This window comes from Poecilia reticulata, chromosome 19 (assembly GCF_904066995.2).
Source record: "Poecilia reticulata chromosome 19, P_reticulata-male-v2, whole genome shotgun sequence".
In the NCBI taxonomy this organism is placed as follows: Eukaryota; Metazoa; Chordata; class Actinopteri; order Cyprinodontiformes; family Poeciliidae; genus Poecilia; species Poecilia reticulata.
This window is the reverse complement of record NC_088848.1, coordinates 24740606-24755140: the sequence shown is the minus strand read 5'-3', so window position 1 is coordinate 24755140 and position 14535 is coordinate 24740606. Positions and strand designations below refer to the sequence as shown.

Sequence of the window (14535 nt, the reverse complement as noted above, 5' to 3'; positions counted from 1 at the left end):
ACATTTTGAGAGATTGGATAAAACCCAGAGTAAAATACTTAAAATAATGACTTATAATTATGCCAATAATTAATATTGGTTTAACCAGTGGTTGATGTTGGTTTGATTATAAGAATATTTACACTTACTCTTACACTTGTGGAAATACTTAAAGGTGAAACAAGTAACTGTAACATGGTATCAGATAATTAGAATAATGGGTTATTCTTGGTTTCTTGTCAGAAGTGTCTGTAAGAACTCACATTATGATTATAATAAGAGTAACTAATAAGTTATGGTTATTATAACATTATAAATGAATGTTAAATCAAAAAGGTTATAAATGTGATTTTGACATTGAACTTGAGAAGGTGTAAAATGTAACTGTAATTAAAGGTCACTGATGTTGTGTAGGAGGTAGATGGTAGGTGGAAGGTCAGGGGAAAAGGGGAACTGATAGGAGAACGGAGAAGACAAAGCCTTATTGCTAAACTTCAACTTGCCTAAGAAAAGGTTGGGCAGGAAACAGAGGTAGGAGGAACTGTTGAGCAACTTGGGGACATTAGAACAGAGATCCGGTCATAAGGTCTCCAGGGTGATGGATATGAGATCATCTGTCCAAGCAGTCAGCCAATGAGACAGGCACAGCAACAAAGCTAGCCAATGCAAACGCACCAAAAGGTGGATAAACCCTTTATAAGGTGGGTGCAACAGAGAAATCTTTGGTTGGATCCTTCAGGCAGCTTCGAGCCAAGACGGAGATGGACAAAGAACTCTGCAGCTGAAGAAGAGCCGGGGCCACAGAACCGAAGACTGTTCTGCACATGGGGACCAACCCGTTAGCCCCGCAACATGTGGCTTCAAATCGCACTTCTCTCAACAGCTGGGTTTAGACCCCCAAAGACAAAGACCAAGGCAAAGATGAAGATAAAGACAAAGGCAAAGAACAAAGGCAAAGAGGAAGAACTGGTGTGTTCCTTCCGTGGGACCAGGAAGATCGTGAGACGAGGAGAAGGGAGCTACAGAGCTGCCAGACAAGAAGCTGAGGACCGCTACGCGCATGAGGAAGTCACCCTGATGCCCGAGACCTGCTGCTCTAAGTCAGTACTCTTCCTGTACTGGGAACCTCCTGCTGCTGCAACACCTTCTTCATCATCAGGACAGTTCTGGGGTTCAAAATGCCAAACTCTGTCCGTCTCTCTCAAAGTTTCCCTTTTTTAGTTCTCAGTGTCAGCATTAGGGAAAGATAGGCTAGATTATTGATTTTACTTATTTGATTATTTCTGCTACTGAATTAAGCTGTACTGACCCTTGCAAAATTGCCTTACTAATAAAATAATTAGCATTTAAGAAAATCTAAAAGATGTTGTGGACATTCAATTAATGAGTCACCTTAAAGTTCTTTGATGGTTGTGAAATAGCTATGAAGTTTGATTCTGGGAGGAAAAAGTAGAAATGTTTTATAGGTTGCTTTTAGCCAAAACTAAAATAATGACCTTGGGACTTAAATCTAAGTCACTAAATTTAATCTAGCCGTTAACAAGTGCCGTTATTTTAGGAGAGGAGCTACCGTTAACAGGAGTGGTTGTAGGGGTTATGTCGCTGTGAGGGCTACTCAGCGGATTGCCCCTCAACTGTAAAAGGTCATAACTTCTGGATCGAAGGTAGTCAGAGCTAGACGAGTCCTTTCCGACCCCAGTTTAAACAGATAATTCTCCACAAACTATCGCTAGGGTAAGACCCGAGTTTCTGGGGATTTTCCGGACCTGTTAGACAGAGAACTGGGCAGTAGTGAGTCCGAAGAGTTGTGAGGAGTGGGCGGGACTTACTATTGGGTAGTAACAGACATTTCCTATAACAAAATAGACCTGCAGAAAGAAATTACTAATAAAATATCTTACATATGCATAGTTGTATGCTCTGTATAGATATTTCCCTTAGCTTTGATTGTATATCTGACAATTTAGTAATTTATCATTGTTTATTAAACTCTGAAAGCTGAGTGGCTTTGTTAATATTCTGTCCTAGAATGCGGTTAGATGTGCCCCTTTTCTTTTTTTTGAGCACTTGCCCCTTAAGTGGTCTCTGCACGGGCCTGCTCCCAGGTTCATTGGTCCCTTCGAGGTACTGGCAATCATTGGCCCCTCAGCTGTGCGACTTCGACTCCCTCCGTCCTTACGCATCCATCGGACCTTCCATGTGTCCCAGATCAAACCTGTTCTATCCAGTGAAACAACATATTTCTGCAAAGTTGTCACTTTCTTCACGTTTTTGCGGGAAACAAATAGTAATAATACTAATAACAATAATAAAAAATAATAATGGTGATAAATACACACTGGAGGGACTATGTCTCTCGGCTGGCCTGGGAACGCCTTGGGATTCCCCCAGAGGAGCTGGAAGAAGTGGCTGGGGAGAGGGAAGTCTGGGCCTCCCTTCTGAAGCTGCTGCCCCCGCGACCCGACCCCGGATAAGCGGAAGAAACTGGATGGATGGATAAATACATATACATGTCACATATATTATAATTATTATAAATGTATATATGTTTAATTATATATATATATATATTTACAGTGGGGGAACCCTATCTGATGGCCATCAGATACCGTTCCCCCACTGTAAAACAAGGGGAACGGTATCTGATGGGTAATATCGAGCATTAAAATACATTGCCCTGTTTTATTTCATAAATACATATGAAATAATATATAACTAAACATATATATACATTTATAATAATTATAATATATATGTGATATATGTATTTATCATCATTATTATTATTATTATTACTATTATTATTATTGTTGTTATTGTTATTATTATTAATTTCCCGCTAAAACATGAAGAAAGTGACAACTTTGCCGAAACATTGTTTGAGCATTCACGGTGTCCGTAGTTCCCTACGCATGTGCTTTCTCAGTGCTCATCACGAGCACGCGCGTATTTTGCCACGTGGGCAGGGCGGAGCAGCAAGAAGACGCAGGGGGAACCGTATCTGATGGGGAAACGCAGATTGACGTAACACCGGAACAACCGCCCCGTGACTCCGTCCTTGACTTCTTTTGACTTTAGTTCGAAGAGGCAAAGAAGGCGGAGTCTCGATGTTGTACCTCCCCCTACCGGCCAAGTTTTGATTCCGTAACTCAGGATTGTTTATTTTGATGCAACCTGCGTTTGACTCTGAATGAATATTTCTTTTTTTCTTGACATTAATTTGATGTAGGCAGTGTTGTGATATTTATTTGACTCATGCATAATTTATGGTACTGAGAGCCTTCCTGTTAAATATTATTTTACTGATTGCAGGTTTTTCAGTTGTCCTTTTGTCTGAATAGCTGCTGTATTGTGCCTGCAAATATTTTGTCTAAATTAGGTAAATTTATTGCCAGATTATTTTTCCATTTTGTCAGATCACATAGCAGCATTTATACCTAAAGCGAAAAATTAACAGTCAATCCAGGTGATCGGCTAAGATCGGCCTCATGGGTGATTGGTATCAGAATTGGCAGCAAAAAAACTGATCAGAGCATCCCTAATGTATATATCCCTAATATATATGTTAGTCCATTCCATGACCTTCATATGCTTCTTATGGAGCCACTCCTTTGTTTTCTTGGCTATATGTTTTGGGTCATTGTGCCATTGACCCATCCACGACCCATTTTCAGTGCCCTGGCAGAGGCAACAAGGTTGTCACCCAGGATTTTGCAATACTTGGCCACGTTTATCTTCCTGTCGATGCAGGGAAGTTGCCCTGTGCCCTCAGAATAACACCCCAAAAACATAATACTTCCACCACCATGCTTGTTGGTGGGGATGGTGGTCATATTCTGTATTTTTCTTCCTCCAAACATGTCGAGTTGAGTTGAGGTAAAAGAGCTCAATCTTGGTCTCATCTGACCAGAGCACCTTCTCCCAGTCTCTCTCGGAGTCACCAATATGTTCACTAGCAAACTTGAGGCGGCCCTGGATGTGAGCTTTCTTGAGCATTGGAACCTTGCATGCACTCCAGGATTCTAAACTGTTACATCTCAGTGTATTGCCAGCTCCTCCCATGTAGTTCTTGGCTGATTTCTTTCTCATGATCAGTGAGACTCCACGAGGTGATATCTTGCATGGAGCACCAGGCTTAGGTCGATTGACAGTAATGCAGTTATGGTGTACTTCTTTGAATAATTGCACCATTAGTTGTCACCATCTCATCCAGCTTCTTGCTTATGGCTTTGTAACCCATTCTAGCCTTTTGTAGGTCAACAATTTTGTCCCTGATATCTTTGGACAGCTCTTTAGTCTTAGAACTGTCCAAAGTCTTACCCATGGTGAATGTTGGATATCAGTTCTTACCAAATAAACAGACTGAGCACATTAAAAAATCATGTTACCGGGTTGGAAGTTAAAATTTTTATAGAAAAAAATCATCCTTCAGAGCAGCTATTATGTAAGTTATTGTGAAAAAACTCCATCAGGTCATGTATATGAAGTTATTAAATCCACTTGCTCCAAACTTCCTATTTTCGTGAGAAGAGTCTGCTCCCTTGCAGTAAAAAGGAAACACAGTACCACCTGAGGCTAAGAAATATGTAAGGTACACTCACAATGTTCATATCCACTTCGGGGTCCAGCCTCCAGGGGGATTCATCTGAGTGGCATTGGCCACCAATGGTGCAGCTTCGGTGAATGAGAGTGGAGAGATACAACATGCACACCCAAATGCACAGCATGATCTGAAAAAGAGAGTTAAAAGTGCTGCATTCAGGGACCAAGACACAAATCTGTTAAACCTGCCACCTGTTTTATGTCCCATCTATATTGCTATCTTTCCTAAGACACAACTCAGACAGAACTGAAGCAATTGTTGCTACATGCTCGTAAAAGTTGGGGTGAATGCTGAAAGTCATGACTCGATGCAATCTGCTGGGTCTATTTAGACAGAAACGTTTTAAATTACTTTAAATGAGCATACTGCAGGGTTTCCCCCAGCGTATTATAGGCCTGGCAGGTTGCCATGCTTTATGTGTCCCCCCACCAAGCTAAGCATTGTGTGCTTTTGTTTTTATTAAAAAGAAAACTTTTAAATAATTAAAAAATATATATTTTTTATATTTTTTTAATAAATAAATTTATATATATATATATATATATGTATAGGGTGCAAGATGGCAGGGAAAGCGCACATGGAACGACATAACCAAGTGGCGGGCATAGTGTACAGGAACATCTGTGCAGAATATGGACTGGAAGCCCAGAGATCAAAGTGGGGAAAAACCTCAGAGGTGGTGGAGAATGACCGAGCTAAGACCCTGTGGGACTTCCAGATCCAGGCAGACAAAATGGTAATGGCGAACCAACCAGACATTGTGGTGGTGGATAAAGAACAGAGGAAAGCCGTTGTGGTGGATGTAGTAATACCAAGTGATCACAACATCAGGAAAAAGGAGAAACTGGAGAAATACCAGGGCCTCAGAGAAGAACTGGAAAAGGCCTGAAAGGTGAAGACCACAGTGGTGCCTGTGGTCATCGGGGCCCTCGGGGCAGTCACCCCCAAACTGGAGCAGTGGCTAAAACAGATCCCAGGAACAACATCAGACATCTCAGTCCAGAAATGTGCAGTTCCAGGCATAGCCAAGATACTGGAGGATTCCTCAAGCTCCCAGGCCTCTGGTAGAGGACCTGAGCTCAGAGAATGAGAGAGAAAGAGAGAGAGACCACACACTGAGGGTGTTTCAGGAATGGTGGTTGAGAGGTGGTGAGGAGAGACGCTGTGACCCAGATGATGATGGTGATAATGAAGAACTGGAACTGGTGGAGGTGGCGTGAACGGTGCTGAGGTAACGGAGCGGAAAGACGGAATGGGACCAGGTGAGGTGAATCCTTTCTTAATGAGAAATTCCTTGTGGAACTCTTGAACTAGGTTCAGCATGAACGGGTCATGCTGAATGTTGTGGATTTCCGGAGATTTGAGGAATGGGTAGAATGGTGGAGCTGTGGGGGTGGTTACTGGGTCCATGATGTTGTTACTGCGCTCCTCACCGGTCTGGTCAGGTCAGGTCCTTCTGTCAGGAATGGTGGTTGAGAGGTGGTGAGGAGAGGCGCTGAGACCCAGATGATGATGGTGATAATGAAGATTTAATTAAGAGGTGGCTCAAGCAGTCCAGATCAGGCAGCATGGCAGAGAACAAAAGCACACGGCTAATTACCGGTAGCAACTGACACGAAGGCTGAACTAGGAGCTAAGCTAACCAGGACTTCACAGTTCGACCGGAGAGCTAAGACGACTACTGACATATATTAGACATGCAAACGACAAGCTTAGACAAGGACCCGACAAAGAACACAGACAACAGGTGGGACTAAATACACACAGGGGTAATCAAGGGAACGAGTCACACCTGGGAAACAATCAACGGTGAAGACGCAGAGACTCACAGGAAGGAAACTGAACACAAAAAACTCCAAAAATAAACACACAGAAACACGATCATGACACTATGTATTAAAAACATACTTTAAAAATACAATTCTTTTCAAATGTAGCTTTGATAGATGTTTGAATATGGTTTCCAGTAACAAAAAAGCATGTTGTGATCGATTAAATGCGCTGAGGGAATTATCTTTTTTTTCTTTTCTGTAAGCCAGATTGCAAGCATCTCTTCTGCGGTGAACATTTCACTGGCAGGGCAGAATTATTCCTGAAAGAAAGATGGGTTCATAGTTTTTAACAGTTGATGCATTGAACAGACCACTGGCACCTCTGCGTGTTGGCTGCACACATTTGATCTCTGAAGATCACCTCGGCGCGGATCACTCAGCAGCTGGATGTCTAAAGTTTACTTCAGCGATGATCGCGCGCACCTCCTTTCACTCGAACTGGACACACGTTGACCTCTATAGATATTTACATCAACCCCCTGGGAGGAATTGTGATCAGTTATGAGGAGTTATTGATTAAGGTAAGAGTTTAAACCCCACCGCGTTAGCACTGGTTGCGCAGCTCTACGAACCGCAGGAATAACTTGTAGTCGCGCTTTCAGAGGTGCTTTGAGCGAGCGGTGAGAATGATGTATATTTGTGAACCAAACATTATGCGCCGTTTACATCTCAACACGCTGCCCAGCATTTTTCCCCGTCTTCCCTGTAAAGTTTATGTACCGTATTTTCCGCACTATAAGGCGCACCATCAATAAATGGCCTATTTTAAAACTTTTTTCATATATAAGTCACACCGCATTATAAGGCGCACAGAATACACGCTACAGTTAGGGTTTCCACCTGTCCCGTATTGAACCGATATGGGACGTGATTTGTTCCGTTCTCTACAAATGTGGATGTACAATAATAAAGAAGTGGTCCCCAAGTACTTTATATAGTAGGCTTCCCCATAGACATAATATAAGAGTAGACCCTTCATTGGCTGCTCCCGCGCAGGAAATACGGCGGCCATCTTGGAGAGGTCGTCCCTCCTACTTTGCTCAACCAAAACAGCAGAAGATGCCTCTGCACTGAGGGATATTGTTGTTCTGATCGATGGACTATTGATGTGAGGCTCCACAGACAACATTTCACAAGTAAGATGGACATATTATTGTGTATATATTGTGATTAGAATATTACCTTACTGTATTTATGTCCATTGGCATAAATGGATTGGCACATATTAGCTTATAGTGCTTGGTGTAATACGGGTTCAGCCCCGCTATGAAGGCTAACCGAAATTCCGTAAATTTAAATAAGTAATTATTCTCTAACATTGACTTAGATTATCTGACACAAGAGCCTACATTAGAAATGAAACAATGTAACATATAAAACTTATATTACGTGTTATAACATTCACCAGCAAAGTTTACGCAGGTGGTAAAGACTATTATTTATGTGTAATTCTTTCACTCTGTCTAAAGTAAAATAGCTCTCAAATCTTCCGTTTTTGTTTTGAAGGTTTCCTAAAGACACGATGTGAGGAAGAAGATCGAGATATTTTTAAAGAGAGACGGATTCATTGCAGCAAGGATGAATCTCGGATTGGATTTTGGACTCAATCTCAGCTGCTGAATCTCTCTGAAGCTAGAACTCGTCGGCTGAAAAACACATATATATATATCAAATACATATTCAGTATTAATCATTATTTGTGTCATTATTAAGCATTATTTATTTGTGTTTGTATAGTTATATAAATATGTATTGATATTACTAAATAATTTATTAAATAAATTATGAACGGCTGTGTGATTTGTAATATGCTCATCATACATCAATATCAGAATATTCCATTCTTATTCTATTGTTATAGCCCCTAAGCATATTTAAATATGCTGAACTATGTTTCAGGAATGGTGGTTGAGAGGTGGTGAGGAGAGAGGCTGTGACCACAGAAACACGATCATGACACTATGTATTAAAAACATACTTTAAAAATCCATCCATTCATCCATCCATTTTCTTCCGCTTATCCGAGGTCGGGTCGCGGGGGCAGCAGCTTCAGAAGGGAGGCCCAGACTTCCCTCTCCCCAGCCACTTCTTCCAGCTCCTCTGGGGGAATCCCAAGGCGTTCCCAGGCCAGCCGAGAGACATAGTCCCTCCAGCGTGTCCTGGGTCTTCCCCAAGGCCTCCTCCCGGTGTATTAAAAAATACATCCATCCATCCATTTTCTTTCACCCTTGTCCCTCAGTGGGGTCGGGAGGGTAGCTGGTGCCCATCTCCAGCTAATGTTCCGGGCGAGAGGCGGGGTACACTCTGGACAGGTCGCCAGTCTGTCGCAGGGCAACACAGAGACACACAGGACAAACAACCATGCACACACACACTCACACCTAGGGGCAATTTGGAGAGGCCAATTAACCTGACAGTCATGTTTTTGGACTGTGGGAGGAAACCGGAGTACCCGGAGAAAACCCACGCATGCACAGGGAGAACATGCAAACTCCATGCAGAAAGACCCCAGGCTGGGAATTGAACCCAGAACCTTCTTGCTGCAAGGCAACAGCTCTACCAACTGCGCCACTGTGCAGCCCATTAAGCATATTTAAATATGCTGAACTATTAAAAAATACAATTCTTTTCAAATGTAGCTTTGATAGATGTTTGAATATGGTTTCCAGTAACAAAAAAGTGTGTTATGATCGATTAAATACGCTGATACGTCATTGTGCTGCTAAACACACATCGCTGAGTGGAGTGGTGGACCGCTCCAAGATGGCCGCCCTAAATCTCGTCAGCGACAATAGGCGAAAGCAGTCCATGAAGCGTCTGTTCTTATATTATGTCTATGTGTTGCCCCAGTCATTGTTTGACTCACGGTGTTGGTGTTGCGAAATTATGCTCAACTGCTTTCTGGGTAACACAGACCAACCGCCGCCGCAGTCTCTGTCTCTCTTTCCCCGTCCCCCCGGCTTTAAATTTGTAGGCGCTGGTCCCTTGGTAACCCTCATCGAAGCACCCCGGATGAATGTCTAAAGCCACTTTGTTGACATAAAGAATGTCAACAAAACAGTCCAACTCCGGTCGGCGAGGAGAGCCTTCCGCGACTGGGCCGGGATGTGGCTGGACGATGGTCACCCTTTTCCTTTCGCGCACAGCATGTTCGTGGAGAACGTGGTGCTAAATGACCTGCAGACGACCTGACTATCAGGTCGGTAGGTAGATAGGCCAGTCAAACTTTATTAACAAACCAGCGGTCTGACATAGATAAGATTAGTGCAAATTAATTTCCAGATATCTTGAAAACAAATAAAAACTAGGCAAAACTGAATTTAAAAATATCTGGATAATAATTTTCACTAGTCACAAGCCATTTTGAGATGTCTCCAAATGAATTAGAGATATATTTAATTAGATGGCTTTTCTATTTGAGATATCTTGAATTAATGAATTATCTCTGCCCAAAAATGCCCTCAAAAATTCCACGTGACTACATGTCTCACAAACAAAGCGTCGCGGAGCTTAGTTTCTATGTAAACATGGCGTCTTTCATTTCGACTGACTCTCTGCAGAGTATTTCTGAGTCGATTAGTTTAGCATTTCTGCCGGATTTTCACAAAATATCAGCCACGACAATGGACAGGGGAATCAACAAGTTCATGTCATCTTTTTTGGACAACATCAAGGTGTTTGAGCCACGCTATGCCTCCAACATTGTGCGCGTTGCAGCTAAATGCTACCGGTCGATGAGGAAAACAGCAGATCCTCACACCCTCAGCATAAATATAGCTGTGGACAAGATCACTGATGCCTATTGTTCTTGCAAGGCTGGGTAAGTCGGGCATTCATGGTTTTGAGGGTTACTTTTGAAATCAGTGATTTCTGTTGTTGGCAAATGTTTGAGTGTGCTTAGGCCTGATACACTGTACTCAGTGCTAGCGTGGCTAACATGATTACAGTTTAGTAAAAAGCCTTTTCAGGGAAAATACAATCTTTAATGTATACGGTACACATTGCATATTGATCTGTTCAGCTAATGTAAGACTGTATAACAGACAGGCTTCAAGATGTAGAAGTTGTATCGGTACTGCCATTATGCTGTACTTAGCTAAAAGGTTTATTATCCCCATTCACTAAACACAAAGAAAGCAAAACTATAATACTTACACCAGCATACACTCCTTTGTTCTTATTGATCCTATGACAGTTGAGCTGCAAATCCGGTCGTGCACAAGCTTTGATCCAAACAAGGCATTCCGTTTCAGATTTTGGAAATCTGTGAATTTTAGTTCCACAAAACATCAGTATGTGACCTCACAAATGCGCTTCTTGAAAAATGGTCAAAAACCCCTTTAAACACTCCTAAAGCTTGAGAACATCCTTCCCTGAAGAGTTGAAGCTATTCTATATGTATGAATGTTAAATATTTACATTAAATATACAACTGAATGACAATAAAGACCGTATATATATATATATATATATATATATATATATATATATATATATATATATATATATATATATATATATATCGTATTTTCCGCACTATAAGGCGCTCCTAAAAACCTTCAATTTCCTCAAAAGCAGACAGTGCACCTTATAATCCGGTGCGCCTTATATATGGACCAATATTGAGCCACAACAGGTCTAGCAACTACAGTAAGCAGCCGCCGACTTCATTTTCGCCCGTAGAAGAAGAAGTGCGCGGTGCATACTGGGATAGTTGTCAGACCGCTGGTTTGTTAATAAAGTTTGACTGGCCTATCTACCTACCGACCTGATAATCAGGTCGTCTGCAGGTCATTTAGCACCACGTTCTCCACGAACATGCTGTGCGCGAAAGGAAAAGGGTGACCATCGTCCAGCCACATCCCGGCCCAGTCGCGGAAGGCTCTCCTCGCCAACCGGAGTCAGACTGTTTTATGGACATTCTTTATGTCAACAAAGTGGCTTTAGACATTCATCCGGGGTGCTTCGACGAGGGTTACCAAGGGACCAGCCCCTACACATTTAAAGCCGGGGGGACGGGGAAAGAGAGACAGAGACTGCGGCGGCAGCGTGTCGGTTGGTCTGTGTTACCCAGAAAGCAGTTGGGTAACACAGACCAACAATATCACAACACCAACACCGTGAGTCAAACAATGACTGGGGCAGACTACTATATAAAGTACTGGAGGACCACTTCTTTATTATTATACATCCACATTTGCAGAGTACGGAACAAATCGCGTCCTGTATAGGTTCAATAAGGGACGGGTGGCAACCCTAACTGTAGCGTTTATTCTGTGAGCCTTATATATGAAAAAAGTCTTAAAATAGGCCATTCATTGAAGGTGCGCCTTATAATCCGGTGCGCCGTATAGTGTGGAAAATACGGTAATTGCCAGTGGTGGGGAAAGTATTTGTACTTAAGTACAAATACTTAAGTACAAATACACAGACAAAAATGTACTCAGGTAAAAGTAAAACTACCACATTAACATTTGTACTTATGTAAAAGTAAAAAAAATACTGGCTTTTAAAAATACTTAAGTATTAATAGTAAAAGTACTTGCTGAATGCATTACCAAATCCCTAATACAATATCATTAAGGGAACAGATTGTATTTAATTTTAATACATTAGAAATTTGCCATTTTAATGAACAATGCCACAGATAAAGCATGTTTTTATTGTGTTTACTCTGTAACATAGTTTAGACTTAGATATGTGATTCTATGCATCATAATTTCAGGGATGGAAACATCTTGTCTCCTGTCCTAACAGCATGAACTTCACTTTGCCACTAGTGGCATTTATTCTTAAAGAAATCCTACAGAAAGGGGATGGAAAGAAGGTGGGTGGGGGAGGACATGGAACCGAGGAGCCAGTAGCAGAGTTGTAGTCAAGACCACTTACCCAAGACCAAGTCAAGACCAGCTACGTGACACAAAAAAAATTAAATTTTACCTATCAAAATTGCTTCTAAATTGATCTGAAAGATCCACATTCCCATAAAACACCTAGATATTAAATACTTAGAGCTGAAATAAATTTAATCAGTAAAGATCCTTCCAGAAGAATCGAATCGTTCCTGAATGTCATATCAATGCTGACTTTGGTCACAGCGTTGTCCCATATTTGCAACACCTCAGTCAACACCTCCACACAATAATTCAGTGCATGAGTGACAACTTTTTTTCAGCGCGGATGCAACATGTGTGTCTCAGTCAGTACAGCTAGCTTTGCTAGCATCACGTCCACAGAGCTTACCTTTCTTTAAGCTTTCCTTCCAAGTGAGGCTAAAAGTTGGACGAAGTCGCCACTGTCTGTGAAAGCGAAGCGCTGCTGATTTTACATGTCGCCATATCGATTTATGCAGCGCTATTATATTACTGACGATTAGACAGACATCTCCTCCCGCTCAGAGGAAACCACTGCGCATGTCTGGAGCTCCGCGTGCGAGTAAAGGTGGAGCCGATGGGTGACAACAGACACTAAGTCACGTCATTGCTCGGATTTTACGGCGCCACCTTAAGTCCCTGAACTTCACATTTTAACGGACAAAAAGCGCAACGCAACTTGGATGTAACGAGTAACGCGACACTTTTGTAGAAATGTAGTGAAGTAGAAAGTACAGATACTTACTGTAAAATGTAGTGGAGTAAAAGTAGAAAGTACCCATTATTAAATCTACTTAAGTAAAGTACAAATACACGAAAATTGTACTTAAGTACAGTAACGAAGTACTTCGTTACTTCTCACCACTGGTAATTGCGGATATATGAGTCCCATCAAATGACAGATCCGGTGACGTTTTGACAGGAATTTTGACTCCTCAAAATGTAATTGAAGAAATCTTGGATTATTATTCTTACTAGTCAGAATGTCAATGCAGATATATTAATTACCATTCCGGATAGTCCAAATGTAGCTTTGTCTAGTCAAAATGCATTTTTAGAATTCTAGAATGAAACCGAATTTATGTTAAAACGGACTGCCATACAGTCTGCCATAGACAACATGATTATGTTTCTGTTTGATTTAAGCCAGTAGCCATGTTTAGAATCAAACTATACCATGTGTAAATATTTACAACACATCTTTATAACACGTTTATAGCCTGTTTCAGCCCCTCTTTTTAATTTAAGCCCGTTTTGAACAAGATTATGTTTTAATTCGCTTTTAAGTTTCCAGCTCTGCCTCTACAGATTTATTAACTTACTAAAGTTATACATAGTTAGCACTAATATTTGAAGCCTGTTACTAGTTTATTTAACTGCTTTAACTCGCTTACCGGATCCGTTCCTTTTCCACCCGGATACACTTGCTGTACTTAATTCTGTCAGGTAAGAAGCTGTTATAACTCAAATATCGTCCAATATCACTGCTGATCTCTGAACTCTGCTGGTCACACGCCTCCGTGTCATAGACTTACTTCATGACACTCTTTCTCTGATTGGTCGGAAGACAACGTTTATTTTGAAGTTTCTTTCCGGATGTGAGATAATCAAAATGGCGCAATAACTTTTGTTTTGCCTTCTGCAGTTCTGAAGGACCTGGTTTTATACATAGACATAATATAAGGATAGACGCCTCATGGACCGCTCTCGCCTATTGTCGCTGACGAGATTTAGGGCGGCCATCTTGGAGCGGTCCACCACTCCACTCAGCCTTATGTGTTTAGCAGCACAATGACGTATCAGCGCATTTAATCAATCATAACACGCTTTTTGTTACTTGAAACCATATTCAAACATCTATCAAAGCTACATTTATAAACAATTGTATTTTTTAAGTATGTTTTTAATACATAGTTCAGCATATTTAAATATGCTTAGTGGCTATAACAGAATAGGAATGGAATATTCTGATATTGATGTATGATGAGCATATTGCAAAGCACACAGCTGTTCATTATTTAATAAATTATTTAGTAATATCAATACATATTTACATAACTATACAAACACAAATAAATGATTAATACTGAATAATATATATTGGATACATGTTTATAATGTACATATATACAGGGTTGAAAATAAGGGGGTACGGCAGGGTACTGCGTACCCCTAAAAGATTTAGTTGGGGGGGGGTTCGCAGTACCTGCAAGAGAGAGGAGCGGCTGTCTGCTGTAAAAAATCAATG

At 41.2% G+C, this 14535-nt stretch overlaps 1 protein-coding gene across 4 annotated transcripts in view; it reads right to left on the bottom strand.

Moving 5' to 3' along the window:
- Nucleotides 1-13870, bottom strand: part of lipf (lipase, gastric) — a 56803-nt gene extending 42933 nt beyond the window's left edge. The window contains exons 1-3 of one of the 4 annotated variants that reach the window (XM_081600393.1): nt 13682-13818; nt 10570-10678; nt 4581-4709 (exon numbers count right to left, since the gene is read on the bottom strand). In XM_081600393.1, coding sequence (XP_081456519.1) covers nt 4581-4706 — 126 coding nt within the window. In that variant the 5' untranslated portion in view covers nt 4707-4709; nt 10570-10678; nt 13682-13818. Of the gene's footprint in view, nt 1-4580; nt 4710-6015; nt 6039-10569; nt 10679-13681 lie in introns of those variants that run through there. The other 3 variants (XM_008438087.3, XM_008438085.3, XM_008438086.3) reach the window with 3 other exon arrangements.
- Nucleotides 13871-14535: the final 665 nt, after the last annotated feature.